Raw genomic sequence first — 16,138 nt, 5'->3', positions numbered from 1 at the left:
TGCTTAAATGAGTGTAAAAACATTAGTTTCTGTCGCCATTTTCATTGCTTGGATTACGATAATGTCTTCTCAGTAAATCATGTTAGCACTAGGTCAATACATGTTGCACTATTGTTGGTCTGTGCCACTGATCTGTGGTCTGTGCGGAGACTCTGTCAGTTGACCAATCAGAGCAGAGCTACTGAAAGGTGGGGTTTAGGCAGACTAAGTCATTGAACGGCTTCACACGAATCGTTTGTGGAGAAATTAACTGAGAAATGGGGTAATTTTAAATTTATATTTTGAGAAAATTACAGTGTTTTTTGACCTTGCATGCATTTAAACCTGTTGTCCTGGACTTATAAACAGTGATAGGACGCTTAAAATTTGCATCTTACTGGCTCTTTAAGCCAGGACTAGGCCTTAGTTTAATTATGAAATATAACTCGTTTGAACAAGACACTGCGACACGACATTTCGTTCCACTGTATGTTCATACATGTAGCGGAATGACAGTAAAGCTTAACTTGAACTTCAAAAACAAAAACACAGGACACTGATGTATTTTAAGAAGTCAGTGCAAGTTGTTTTCAGTTTGGACAGCTCTTACATTTAATTTAGTCAAGGACTAGTCTAATCCTTGTCTGGGAAACTGCCCCTTAGAATATGAGAGAATAGTATATTTGAAAAAAATAAGTATTTTCTATATCCCCCCTTTTTGGTTCAATGCAGTGGTTTTCAAACTTCACCACAAAACTGTAACTCGCACGGGTATATTTTTAGCGATAGCCAACAATACATTCACAGAGAAAGAACCCTACTGAAAAATCCAGCAAAGACCAGCATAAGCTGGTAGCTGGTTTTAGCTGGTTTAAGGTGACAGTAGCTGGTCTAAGCTGGTCCAACCAGCCTGGCAAAGCTGGTCAAGCTGGTTGGTCAGCTGGTCTTCCAGCAGGACCAGCTAAGTCCAGCTATACCAGCTTAAAAAGTGACCAAAACACAGCTAGACCAGCTTGCTTAACCAGCAATACCAGCTAAAACCAAGCTTAAGCTGGATTTTACAGTAGGGAATGTATAACTTGGACAAGAAGAAACTGTGTCAAGAATTTGTTCAAGCTACTTTCTGTATCTAAACTGCATCACATGTTTTATTTTGTGCAAATAAACCTTTAACATTTCTTCGTTTGCTTGATTTTTCAGAACATTTTAACCAAATGCTTTCAAAAAGTGGTGGGGACAAAATCAGCCATTTTAAAAAGTGGTAGGGACATGTCCCCAGTGTAAATGACACCTATGAAGGTAATACAATAGTGGATTAAACATCAGAATTTAAATCTAACGTTAAAATGCATGTATCCTTTTCACTTTAAATACTTTGGTAAGTTAATAAGAATAATGGTACACTGTAAAACCAAACAGTAAAACTAACTTATAATAGAAAGTACCTGGTACTCAAAATGTGCCAAAAAGTTTAGCTCACTATTATTATTATTATTTTTTTTTATACTTTTTATTGTGACATTGTTCGCATTGCTATCCTACAATCAACACAACCAAATTGACACAATACATATAATAATAATAATAAAAATAAAATAAAATAAAATAAATAAATAAAAATAAAAAATAAACATAAAAAGACAGAAAAAACATACAATGCCTACATATCATCCAAGTTTCCATGTAGTTACATCATATATCACTCAAAATACGTCCATGCTTCATCTAATCTATTATTTTTGAGTTCATTCAACATCTATCATAGATTTAAGTTAACAGTCAATATTGTTTTTGAGTTTTTACAACTACACCAAAGGTAAAGAGTTTAGGGAACTTGAAAAGTAGATTCAACCATAATTAAATATTTTAATATGAGTCACATGATATGTTTCTGTGATTTGTGAACAAAATTAAATGGTAGTTAGTTTACTTGAATATTTTAAGTACTCTTAACTTGTCGGGTTTTACAGTGTTCTGTTAAGTTGTAAAATGTAGATATTTGAGTACAGGAAACTTAAGAAAACAAGGCAATCAGTTGCCACAAAATATTTAAGTAAAGCTACTACTACAATTTAAGTTACATAAATTATATAATTTAATTTATATAAGACTTTATCTAAGTTTAGATAAATAATGTTTTTTATTTAAATTGAAGTTGTCAGTACTCAAAACTTTTAAGTAATTTTTTTGAGTTAGTAGAACTTATCCGGGTTTACAGTGTAACATTCTAATTCTCACTATTAACTGGTTGGTTATTAGCATTAATATAACTGAGATATTGGCTCATAAGTTATTTTATAAGTTGTAGCAACTCATCTCTTGTCAAAATAAATAATAGTAAATTGACACGACTTGTAAATCTGAGTTGAACAAAAAAGATTTTTTACAGTGTAAGTATTAAATCGGCCGTTCTTCCTGATCCCATTTTTTAAACATTAGTTAGTGTGTAAGGTTGCTGTTAGAGCATCAATAATACCTGCAAATTATAAAGCGCAAAGTTCAATGCCAAGCGATATATTTTCTTTAACAGAATTTGCTTTCAAGGACGAACGGCCAGTTTGGACTCCAGCCCTCTACTTCCCAGATATGTGAATTTAAAGGATAGTTCACCCAAAAATGAAATTCTGTCATCATTTACTCACTATCATGTTGTTACAAACAACAAAGTCTTTGTTCTGATGAACACAAAGGAAAATATTTTAAGGAATTTTTGTAACCAAACTGTTCGTGGACCCCATTTACTTCCATAGTAAGAAAAAAAGAATACTAAATGTCTGGTCCTTAAAATTGCCCTGTCCCTTTGATCATACATAGAAGTTGAACTGTGTACTTATTATTTAAAACCATGTTTTTTGTAAAACAAATCTAATTTACATTTACCTTTAACCCTGTATGAATTTACTATAACACTGAAATGGTAAAATGTAAATTAATATGAATAATATCAAATAAATATTTGTCCCCCAAATTTATGTCATTGGTGTTACCCTACCCAAAGCACTTTAATTTTGAAACAATGCATCAGCTCTTTAGATGTCATTAGTGTTACTCTTTTTTATAGCTGGGAGTGTTAAGATCTTTACATAAAAATACATTATACTGAATAAGTATGTGATTGTTACATCTCTGATGACATGGCACATGGCTAATGGCAACCATTTTGTTAAAATATTAGTTTTTTTTTCTGTAAATTGTCATTGGTGTTACCATCATTGGTGTTACCGTCATTAGTGTTACTTGTCTAATGAGTACTTCCTAAGCACTTTAACTGACCAACATAAAAGCACAAAAACAAAACAAGATGGAAAATTGTATGAAAGTTTATAAGTTTTATGATATTCATTATTATATTCTAATTTTGTCATTAGTGTTACATTGTGTCATTGGTGTTACATTGTGTCATTGGTGGTAAAGCAAGTTTTGGTGTTATGAATGTATTTTCTTGTACTTTCTAGTAATTTTTGTTGTTGATATGGGATGTAAGACATTGTTGATATTTCAGTCTTTGCGTCAAAGCCTTTTTGGTTGAATATTTTTGTTGGTTTTAAAGAAAAAAGTCAAACTGAGAATCTAATAATTTCATACAATGCTGGGAAAAAAGGAAGAATTTAATTAAACAAATATTAATAATCAATCATTTTTCTTGATGTTATCATTCCTCCACTCAACCTTTAACTAAATACACAAGCTGTAATGAGAAAAAATATTTAGTATCAACATTAATGTTGTTTAAATCACAGGTAACACCAATAACAAATAAATGACTCATGGATTCTTTATTAAAATGTATTAAAAAGTTAAAAATAGATTAAGCTCCCCGCTTTGCGTATTCATAGATTTGACAAGATAATTAATGCTATTAAAAAAGTTTTGGGTATGTTGAAAGAAGTTCATTTAAGCAAATTTCCATCACCCGGATTCCATCTTTTCTGTAGAATGACCCAACTACTTTTCCCATTTTAGACGTGTATTTCACGCTATGCTAATGCTGTCGCTCAGACTTTTTGCCACTCAGTGGCCGTAACCGCAGTCATTTTCGTCGAAGGTGAGGTCACGTGCATACCCTCTATGGAGATAAGTAAATTGTGTGAAAAATACTGCGTTTTTTACACACGAAACACAAACACGTTATATTGCACACCATAAACACAATTAAAGCTTCGAAAACACAGGAAAATGTGACCTTTAATTAGCAGTAGTTGGAGTATATTGAGGCAAAATTAGTTAATAGTTAGTTAATAGTGAGAATTGGATCCTAAAGTGGAACCAGAATAATTTATGATTTAAATTTATTGGATTTTTTCGAGCCGTTTCAATAAGATTTAGAAAGTAACTAGTAGTAAGTAAATACTTTTTAGAGAGAGTAATTTGTACGGTAATCTAATTACATGATTGAAGTCTAGTAATTAATTACTTTTTTTGACTTACCCAACATTGTTCAACACCACAAGTGGAACCAAAGTTCTGTAAATGACAAATGCGAAAAGCATAAAATCAATGCAGAACATATGACACACAGATTACAAAGGATTTTTAAATGTTAATGTAAACATACGTTTTAAGCACAGTCTTCTGAGGTTTCATTACACAGAATTTATGATCAATTAATGTATTTTATCAAATTGGGACCCCTGGAACCATCTCAAGGCCCCGGGGAACAAGTTTGAGAATCACTGGTTTAATGACAGCACGCATCTGAGCTGGCATGGACTTGGAAAAATCTATTTTACCCCACCGAGACTGGAAAATGTTCTTGAAAGCAAAGAAATCCAAGTTTAATACAAAGACATTAACATTTTCAAAATTTTCTTACATTTAGTAAGTGACCGTAGACACTAATAAAAATAAAGATTCATGTTATGTGATTCCAAAAAAAACCCTTTCTGTTGCACAAAACCTAATGGAAAAACTCTTTAGATGATATAAAGATAAGAAAGAAATTATTATTGACTGACGGGTTCTTTGGATTTCCAAAAATGGTACTAATAGAGAACCTGCAGAGAAAGAGAAATTGATCAAATTTTAGGGGACCACAGAAAGGTTTTGGAGTTAACAGAGTACAGCAAGGTTACCCGAGTGATGGTGAAGTGATTTTGAGAGCTGAAGTGTGTGTGCGCGCGTGTGTGAGAGAGAGAGATGGAGCGAGAGAGCAGCTCTGAGACTAATTAAACGAGCAGAAGGCAGAGAGTGTTCTGAGGAGAAGCCATCGCTGGGCCGGGACTGAGGTAATGATGGAAAAAAGGATTTAGTCTATCCACCATCTCTCCATCCTCTCCTCTCTTTCTCTTGTTATTAAGCAGGTGTCCGTGTCCCAGCAGTGTGCATGTGTGTCCCTGCGGAGGCTTTCACAGCTCTCAAATCTCGTGACTGTATCTCCTTTTCACCGGGGCTCAAACTCCTCTTTACTGAGAAATACTGTACGTACAACATAAACCACAACCAGACGTCAATTTATAAGCGACATCATCCCATCTGGTGTTGTGGAAAGATACCTTTAAACTCCACTTTCTGAACTACAAGCTATACTACAGGCTTATCCACTGACAAAAAACAAGTCATTTGAATTCACTGGTTTGATAACATAAAGTCTGTGTTTGTTGAAAAGAATACAATTTATTGAAAGAATGCATTAGATTGTTGCCTAATGTGCAATGCAAAAACAGCAATGCATTTTTATAGCCCTCATTTCACCATCTAGATTAACCATAGACCCCATATACAGTAGTCAGGCTATGAGTAACCCACTTCTAGCCAAAACAAACTTGAATTTGGTAACATGTTATTTTTGCCGTATTACTGAGCCCCTGAGGTGACATTGGAGTAAAAAAAAATCAAAAGTTTAGTTTCATGTGCTCACTGAATCTTTCATCTGCTCACGCAAAACCTTCATGTGCAGAATTTTTTTTAAAGTTTAGTTTCACGTGCGCATGCAATAGTTTCACATGCCTACACGATAGTTTCACGTGTGCACGCGTTAGTTTCACATGCGCAGTGCACGCGATAGTTATACATGCGCAGTGCACGCGATAGTTACACGTGCCCACGCGATAGTTTCACGTGCGCACTCGATAGTTTCACGTGCGCACGCGATAGTTTCAAATGCGCAGTGCATGCGATAGTTGCGCAGTACACGCGATAGTTACACGTGCCCACGCGCTAGTTTCACATGCCCACGCAGTAGTTTCACTTGCCCACGCGGTAGTTACACGTGCCGACGCGGTAGTTTCACGCGAAACTAAGGTTAACTTCATTTTTGCTCCATGTCCCCTTAGAGGCTCCGTACTAAATAGCTTGTGAGATGTCTGATATTCCATCATGTAAGCAAAGTCAACAGCAGTGTTGGGGGTAACACATTACAAGTAACGTGCATTACGTAATAATATTACTTAAAGCAACGAGTAAAGTAAAGCATTACTTTTAAATGTACACATTAATATTTGAGTTACTTTTTCAAAAAAGTAATGCAAGTCACTTTTTTAGTTTAATTAATTTGATTAAAAAAATTATGTAACGAATTAAACTAAACGTAGTCACATTATGCACTCTGTGCAATCACGCCTGTGTGGGCACAGTTTGAGTCAGAAACTGAGATGGCAGGCTAAAGCTCAACATTTTTGGGATGAAATGTGCAATTTCTGAATGCAACAAAAAGTAATGCAAAAGTAACTAAAAAGTAACTTAAGCATTACTTTCCATGAAAAGTAACTAAGTAACGCAATTATTGGGAGTAACTTAATATTGCATTACTTTTAAAAGTAACTTTCCCCAACACTGGTTACTATGTGTTTGTTTTTATTTAGTTATTTATTTCATTATGGTTAGACGTCTTCACTGACAGCTCACATTTTGCTTTGTTTTAGCCTAGACATCTGGGCTGTGTTTGGACGACGTATTTAAAAGCAAAATTGCTTGCTGGGTAAGTTAGTAGCAATGTTACTTTTAGTCATCCTGTGGTGGTAGTGCTATATAAAATAATTTTGCATACAGACAGGGTAAGATGAGACTGGTACATGGGTTGAAACAGATCAAGTGTCTTCAGCATTGAAATCTTTCAATTGTGTTCTGCAATTTCACACCTGATAAATCCTGCTGTCTCTTTATTCCTCCAGTTAATCACTCTCAGGAGATCTGCTCGTCTGTCCACTTCTGCTTTTAATAAAATCTTATTAACAGCAAACCAGCTGTAATATTTCAACTCTTCTCCTGTTTCCCTTAAAGAAAGAAATGAGATCTCTTTAATTTCTTAATGATTTAACCTAGACAGCAATGAAATTAAACCAAATGTGCATGTCAGGTATTTCTGCTGAAAATGAACTTAAACACGCGTCGTATTTTAACTACCATTATATTTGTATTTATTTCTACTTCTTTCAAGCAATTTTATTTTATGAGAAATGTCTGGGACAAAATTGAGAACCGTGTCAAATCTCCTAAGCACTGAGATTTGCCAAGAGCAACCACTGGGCAGTAATATTTTCCTGTGGATTTGTTTGCATAACAAAACACTTTATATTTGCATTTAGTGTTACGTATGTATACAGACATATGTGAACACAGATGCTTTAAAATACACTGGTCTACAAATTTTGAGAAATTATCAAACTCTGAGATAAAATGTGTTAATTTTTACAGTAAGTGATTCAACCCACACTGATTAGAAAGGATGTGTTAATTTTTTACACATCTTTTTGTGTTAAGCTTTTAACACATTATGTGTAATTTTAACACAGTATGTGTTATTTTGTGTTGATTTTGTGTTAAAATAAAACAGTAGTTGTGTTAAAAGTAACACAAAATGTGTTGTTTTAATAATAACACAAAGATGGGTGGATTCTGGGACAACGCATTTAGTATCAACACTTATGTGTTGTTTTTAACACATCCATTCTGAGAGTGCAGTATCACGAAATTACATACCTATAGTCACGTAAATTTGTGAGTCTTTTCCGTGACATTGACATGTTTTTACGCATTTTTGCGTGAACATGTCACGTATTTCTGTTTACGTGTCATTGTCACGTATTTGTTCCTCAACTGTTTTGTCCTATTTTCAAACCATTGTCACTTCGGTTTAGGGTTAGATTTCCATAAAATGACATCATTACCCAAACCCAACTCTAACCCTAATGCCAGGGACAATAGTTAAAAAAATCATAAAATATAAAAAAATAAATCAAGGTATAAACCAATACTTAAAGTGACATCCTAATGCAAACACCAAATCTAATCCTAAACCGAAGCTTCAATTGTTTAAAAAACAGCTGAGTAACAAAAATCATGACAATGACACGTAAACAGAAATACGTGAGATGTTCACGCAAAAAGCAGAAAAACGTGTCAGTGTCACGGAAAAGATTCGCAAATTTACATGACTAATATAGGTACATAATTTCGTGATAAAGGGTTGTTTGATTAGATGAATTAGAAAACCGGTGATAAAGGTGCTGGTTGGCTACAGAATTTTCATAATAATGATTAATAATGATCTATAAATCAGTGAGTATATCTGCCTACAAGTGAGGGGGGTGTCTGATGATCATTATGCCTCGTAACTTCTCGACAAATACGGTAGAAGAATGAAAATGGTACCATATGAAAGATTATACATTTATGTTTACTTTAAGACTATGGATTAATTTTTTGGTCTTTTATTGCAGAGGACATTTGTCTTGGCCAGATCTACACATCATACAGTTACATTTGACAACTTGTTAAAGTGTCACTTAATAACATTTCCAAGGATTCAGTGAAAAGGATGAAAATGTTACAAAAAAAAATCAATGGAAAGGTGATGTTACTCAATAAAAATATAAATTTATAATAATTGGTGTGGCACCATTTTCATTGCTAAATCACATTTTGCAGAAGTTACAGAGACAAAATGAATTATTTATGAACAAATTCTGGTCAAATTTAGCTACTGTCATTTCTGACGCTTTCTCCCTGTACACCAGAAATATACAAGCTCGAATTATATGTTTTTTCCGTGACTTTTAATAAACACAGAGTATGAATGTTGCGAGGAAATCTTTTAAGACTTCACAGAAAAAGAGCGGTCGTCTAGTGCAAGGGTTTTCACCAAAAAAATTTGAAGTAAAAATTGTGTAAAATTTAAGTTTGTAAATAATTTGCTGTCCTTATAAAATCACAATTCCTATTAATGTAACACAGTTAAAAAAATGTTATATAAAAATATGTAAATTATATTTTAGGAAAGGGGTCCCTCACTATTTGTTTATCATATGTGCGAGACCCTGCCTACCAATATAAAGTTTGAAAACCCCTGATCTACTGTATAATGTCTGTGTTAGGACACTGATGTTGTGTAGTCAGATAATTGACATGAAGCAGTCAACTGAATGACATTTACATTAATTAATTTGGCAGATGCTTTAATCCAAAGAGACTTTAAAATTTTTCCTTTTTACATTGTTTACATTTTTATTCCGTTAGCAGATAATTTTATCCAAAACGACGCCACAAACAATTTGTCATCACTAATAAGGTTGTATATTTAGGGATGATGAATCTGAAATCGGAGTAAAATGTAATATGATAAGGATGTTTACTTTCTAAATTCTAAAATCTCTTTGCACATTGCTTACAAATGTTGTCAAATAAGTGAATATTTCTTATTGAAACTCCTGACTGTAACAGCCTGGGGACTTTAATTTCTAACAGACGGATATAAATCTGTTTCGACTTAACCTTTCTATTGTGAGAAATACATTTTGGTCTCATATATCTGAGCCTACTGTCTGACACTAAATTTCTCAGGTCTGGCACATTATTCCTCTCACCAAAACATTGATCACTTCCTTTATTGTAATCTGAACCCCGCCTCTAAAGTGAAAATTTATTTTTGCTCCTTCAGAGCTTAGAAATTGAAACCCAAACACTGTGGATGGCCCGTGTGTCTTCCGATTTTTAAGCCTATCTCCTGTGCTGGCGATGCTACCTCACCAAACGGGTCGGCCCTCTCGGTGTTCCCTTCATCGTGTCAGCTCAGAGAGACTGCTGGTGTTTTGATGCTGCTAGCAGTATGACGCCATAGCCGGTAAAATGCCAGAGGGAAAAATGCCCTTAAGGTGTAGTATCTGCACTCCTCCCTCCGTCAGCTTAACGTCTATAAACAGACACTAAACGCTGGGTCTCCTCTTCTGACAGCCATTCTGAACGAGACCTCACACGGACCGCCGGCGCTCTGTCAGTTCTGCTGACACATGTGCTTAGCAAAAAATAAGTAATGTCCTTTTGAAGTGATAGCCTCTTTTATGTGTGGAATGAAATTGTTAAAATTATAATTATCAATTAACACTATTATGGTATTCATTATAATTGTTACTGTGTAGTAGTGGGATACATCAAAATTGAGTAACATGAAGTCAAATCTGATCAGGGTCATGTTTACATTTTTATGAAAGATAGATTTTTATTTGCGAACTTTTGTGTTAATACAACCCAAGGTGGGTTGGCAAACTAGACATGACACACACAGCCCAGTCTCACGAAATTTTGTTATATAATCACGGAATTTTTTGATTCTTTTTTCGTGATATTTTCGCGTTTTTTCGTGATCGTATAACGAATTCTTGTTTTCGTTTGATTATCACGTATTGGTTACTCAACTGTTTTGCCCTATTTTCTTACCATTGTCGCTTCGGTGTAGGGTTAGATTTACATAAAATGACATCCCTACCCAAACCCAATTCTAACCCCAACGCCAGGCGACATATACAATTTTTTTTACAAAAATTGTATAAACCAATACATAAAGTGACATTCTAATGCAAGCATCAAATCTAACCCTAAATCGAAGCAACAATGTTTGAAAATAGGAAAAAGCAGTTGAGTAACCAATACGTGAGAATTACACGAAAACAGGAATTTGTTATACGATCATGAAAAAGCGCAACAATTTGTGATAATATCACGAAAAGGGAATCAAAAAATTACGTGACTATATCACAAAACCTTGTGAAACTGGGTAGCAGCACACTACGACCTTAAAGTCGTCAGGAAATGCAAGTAGCGATTGTCTTATTTTCCCTGTTGTGACTTATATCGGAATGAAGCGTCTTCTGAAAATAGAAAAAATTTAGGGCGGGACTTAAATTCTTCCATCGAGAAGTGATTGGATGTTGCTAACTGCTAATCAGTGCAATCTTTCCCAGGGCCCGCTTTTGATTCATTCCTCATGACCGGAAGGAGATTACCATTTTGATTAAAGATTATGAGGGCACATGAATTTACAAAAAAATTGTAAAAAAAAAACCCACAATATTTAAAAAAAAATAATAACTTTTTTCCTTTAATGTCATGATGACTTTAAAATAATACAAAATATTGTACAAACTGACAATTTTATCCCTCACGGCTTCACTTTTACAATAAATTTAACATGGTGTCTAACTTAACTGTGGTCTTGTAGTGCGATTATATCGTCATTTTGCCCGAAAGGCAATTCCCACGGATATAAACTTTTGGTTTCTACTCTAACGGTGTAGTTTGAAATGATTTGTCTCAATCTTGTGAATGTGGATGGGATTATGTCTGGGAAAGGTGGTGTTATGGTAATACGGAGACATTATGATTTATTGTATTATAGCGAACTCTGTGCTGTCAAGACATCGCTGCGGGAAGTCGGTTCAGTCAAAGTTTACGTACTTTCTATCTTACACCAGGATCCACCGTTCATCCTCAACGTGAATTTAGACCAGAACAGTAAATCCCACCTAATAGAGAAGTCATTCTGGAATCAGTCATGAAAATATTTTACCAGGAGCAAAAGTTCACGTTTTTAGGGGGATTTGTCGGTCAAGGCTTCACTGTCGTTTATGATGTGCTATTACACATAAAAAACCTCAAATAACACAGTCGTGATTGCTATACGGCCTTCGGCATGCTAAACGACGTCCACGAATAGATCGAGGCATGTTAGCGAAAGATTTAAGGCAGGCGCTGGTGCAGAGGAGAACAAAGAGGGACGGCCTAAAAGACAAAATAAAAGACCAGCAAAGGCCACAAAGGGTTTCGATTAGAGCAACGGCGAAGATAGACAACAACAACAAAAAGACAGCACGAGAAACGTACAAAGGATCGGCACAGGAGGAGCTCAGGATGTCAGCAAGCAGCGCGACACCAGGCCCGTGCATACACGCGAAGGCGCTCATGTTTTGGGCCGAGGCATTAATGTAGAGTGGGACTGAGGTAGCAGCCTGCTGTCAATCATTCATCCATCCACCTGACTAATTGGCTTCTTACCCTCTCTCCACCCGGCTCCTGTGCTAACCGCTCGCCTCTGGCAAAAATGCAGATGAGCGCTGGAGAAGGCGTCTAGCGGAGGGAGGGAGAGGAGGAAAAACTGCAGCTTTAGTTAATTATCTCTCGGAGTCAGTCTGTCCGACAGCGGCCCACACAGCGCACTTATGCTAAACAGCAAAGCATCCTGGGAATTGGAGTGACAGCTCATTTTCCTCCTGCAATTTCTTATGAAAGGTGCACCAGAGACCTGCACCCCTCCTTCTATCCATCCATCCATCCATTCGTTCTTTTCTTCTTTCCTCCTCATAGTTGTTCTCTCTCTCTCTCTCTCTCTTTCTGTTTCTGGGTGGTGAGGACTCATGGGATGTTGGTGTGGTAACTGTCAGTGACACTGTGTATGCTTGCTCTCTCTCTCTCTCTCTCTCTCTCTGACAGCGGCTTGTTGACAAACGCCAGCAGTCATCTCGGCACCCTGGGAAATCTCTGCTACCATTTTGTCAGCAGAATGACAGAAGCTGTTAATGTCTCAAATTCTCCCCGTGACAGAGAGCCGTCTTGTTGACAGTGTTTGACATTCGGCGCTCAATTCATGTCGTCCATTTTAATTTATTATATTTTTTCACACCGGAGCTTAACCCCCCATCACTTTCTCTCTCTAACACATACACACCGATACATACACACAGCGCTCCCGTAGTTTCTTCGGTGGAAAAAATTAACAGTTACTCGATTTGTCGATGTAGCCATGGAGCTGCTAATGATTTTTGTTGGCTAATGAGAATTGTGTCAGCGGCCTGTTAAAAATGAAATAAATCCTTCGCATCGTATGAATCCGCCAGCATATCTCCTGCCAGCCACGGTCGATACAATTTGCAAATTAGAGTAAAAAAAGAAATATATATTTATTCTGTCTATTGGGTGTGAAAGCCAAATGTGCCAAAGAAAGATATTCGTGAAAAAATAAATGCAAATGAAACAATATACTCTTATGACAGAATGTCACTTATATAAACAAGTAAGCCCTAGTGTATAAATGGATTGTATTGTTGTATACTTTAGAAAATAGGAGTTATGGGAATTAAATGTCGCATAGGACCTACTTTGTCTATTCAAATTCAATGAATCTAAATATTACACTTGAATTTGGAGATCTGATATAAACAATAATCATAATTTGAATGTAAATGATCATATTACGAGAGTCACCAAAACCAGGTTCATACAAGCACACTTTGTGGTGTTTGACCCTGGTTTTGGTGACTCTTTTTCAATACTGTTAGGCCTAAATTTAGCCAGATGATATATGACCGTGTCTGTGAAATCCAGGCTAGTCTCATAATCTAATGATGAGATAAGGAGAATCAAGTTTGATTTCACTCATTGTCAAGATTTAATTCTTACTCAGTCGATATTAAAGATATAAGGTTATATTTTCAATGTTCTTTACATTTATATGTAGGGCCATAATTTTATAAAAAACTGGGTTTCACATGCAGGGTCACATATACATCTTTTCATCAAATAACATTCAAATGTTCAAACAATCCATTCAATTAAAAATTAAAAAAGTGAGTGCTGCGTAACACCCTTAGAGATTTTGGTAGATTTGTACTGACTATGAACTTATGAATTTACCCTATAGCATTGCTTTAAGGGGATATGCCAGCACCTGAAAGAGATGATCTTGGATTTTAACCCTCATTTAAATGAAATAAGTTAAATTGGGATTATGAACTGATGTGAGTTTAGCACTTTTTCCAAAAACTAGTACTAAATGTCTTTAAACTAAAGTAAAAATCTGAATACATAACTATTGGTTAGAACAGCAGCATTGGTTTTAAATGCTTTGTAATATTGTTTATATGTAAAATAATGGCCACCACCTGATTTGCGCACCATATGGTGTTAACCATTGCGCTCAACAGTTAGCATATTGATGTGCTGATATTTTCATGGTAGACTACTCATAGGCAGTGTTGGGTGTAACTAGTAACAAAGTAATTAGTTACTGTAGTGTAATTACTATTTCCTTGAAAAAATATTATAAAGGGATTACTCTTATTTTTTCAGTAATTTAATTACAGTTAACGCTGATGTAATTAAACTAATACTGTGAATGGCCTGTAGAACAATTATATAGTGCAGTGGTTCCCAAACTTTTTCAGCGTGCGCCCCCCTTGTGTACAGTGCATTTTTTCGCGGCCCCCCGAAAATGTAATATTTTAATTAAACAAAACATATAAAATTATACCTAGTAGTGCTGTTGGTTAGTTGGCTTATTATTTTTTAGGTTTAATTACACAGAATTCATGATAAATGGATGTATTTTATAAAATGTTATAAAACTGGAGCCCCCCTGGCACCATCTCTTGGCCCCCAGTTTGAAAACCACTGATATAGTGGATTTAACATAAAAATTTAAAGGCTAATGTTAAAATGCATGTTTTAGTAAGATCTAATAGTAACTAGTAATTAATAGCTTTTTTGAGTAACTTACCAAAGACTATTAGGTATTTGAAGAATTACCATGCTGCAACTTTTTTGTGAGTGAAATCCACCTTCCCTGCTGAAAAAAACAATAAACCTATTACAGGAAATTCTAATGGTTTTCATTAAAATACCAATAGGAACCATTTACCAGCTTTTACCATTAAAACCACTACACTGTAGTGTGTTTTGGGCCATATTTCATTAGAATCAATACATAGAAACAATACATACCATTAGAGAACAACAAAGACCAATAACTGTAGTGTGTTTTGGGCCATATTCCATTAGAACGAATACAATTCCCAATAAAACCAATAGAATTTCTGTGATGGTGTTTATTGTTTTTTTTTTAAACAGGGTTGTCCAAAAACTAACTAAATGAAGCTAAATATTGGAATTCTGAGTCATGAAACAACAAAACAACATCTGAGTTTCACTTTTTTTTTCATAATCTCCGACAGTTCACCCACAGGAAATTCCCCCAAATTAAGTTTAGAATACAGATTTATCCTATATAAACAACTACCTTGGGTTCCCACGGGCTTTTGTTGTATATTTTGAATGTTATAACATTCTCCTCACAGCTTGTGTTGTCTTAACGGCCTCGCAGCGCCAGCCGGAAACGTCGCGCGGTAAATGGAGGCGCACGGGGCCGCACGTGCTCCTCTTGAAAGCCCGCGCAGGTGCAAACCCCATACAGAAGGACGAGATTAAAGAGTCTCCCTCCACTAGGCTCCAGCTCGTTCACCTCCGTCTCTCTCTCCGTTTGACGGGGCGAGGAGTGTGAGGCAGATTTGTACCGACAGCACCGCGCGCATTCTCCAGTCAAACGGCATAAAAGGCGCGCAGCTGATCAAAGCGCGCGCTGCGACGCCCGTCTCGCGGGTTCTCGGCGTTTGAAGGTTAAAACAAAAAACGACACGCAACCGCTATTTACATTTTACTCCGTTTTGCATCTGAAAACATTTTTTCTCTCCATCTCACTCCTGTTCAAGATCTCTGAACCTCCCCGAAAACTTTTCCGCACAAATAACCACATTAATACGCAAATATAGAAGTAGGCTGGAGGCTTGATGGTTGTTTGCAAAAATATTGGAATTAATTCATTTAAAAATAATTTAATGAACCCTACATTTTAAAGAATTTGCAATCTGATGGAAAATAATGGCAAGGGATGAAAAGAAACTGCGACGCGAGTGAAGTGGGTGGGGGGCGTTCACATGGGATCGCGACGGCGCTGAGTTTCAGTCTGACGGCGATATTTGTTGTTCATTTTCTGAGGAGTTGAAACCTTTGTTTACCCACTAAGGGAATTTTTGCAGATTTATGATCCTCTGGGTGCGTATGAATACAATTACTCACTTGGTAAATAGCGTTTCAGAGACGCGCGCGCAAATCTTCCGCT

General features: G+C 35.8%; 1 protein-coding gene across 7 annotated transcripts in view; it reads right to left on the bottom strand.

Moving 5' to 3' along the window:
• tfap2d (transcription factor AP-2 delta (activating enhancer binding protein 2 delta)) overlaps nucleotides 1-16,020 on the bottom strand; it is a 127,298-nt gene extending 111,278 nt beyond the window's left edge. For 4 of the 7 annotated variants that reach the window (XM_073856489.1, XM_073856488.1, XM_073856491.1 and 1 more), the window contains exons 1-2: nucleotides 15,260-16,009; nucleotides 4,408-4,443 (exon numbers count right to left, since the gene is read on the bottom strand). Coding sequence is in view for 3 of the 7 variants with exons in the window: in XM_073856485.1 (XP_073712586.1) it covers nucleotides 4,408-4,443; nucleotides 7,056-7,190; nucleotides 14,741-14,772 (203 nt within the window). In the remaining 4 variants the exon portion in view is untranslated. Of the gene's footprint in view, nucleotides 1-4,407; nucleotides 4,444-7,055; nucleotides 7,191-14,740; nucleotides 14,810-15,259 lie in introns of all 7 variants that reach the window. The other 3 variants (XM_073856485.1, XM_073856486.1, XM_073856487.1) reach the window with 3 other exon arrangements.
• Between the last annotated feature and the right edge of the window lie 118 nt (nucleotides 16,021-16,138).

The sequence above is a fragment of the Misgurnus anguillicaudatus genome, chromosome 18 (assembly GCF_027580225.2).
Source record: "Misgurnus anguillicaudatus chromosome 18, ASM2758022v2, whole genome shotgun sequence".
In the NCBI taxonomy this organism is placed as follows: domain Eukaryota; kingdom Metazoa; phylum Chordata; class Actinopteri; order Cypriniformes; family Cobitidae; genus Misgurnus; species Misgurnus anguillicaudatus.
This window is presented reverse-complemented; position numbering and strand designations above follow the sequence as displayed.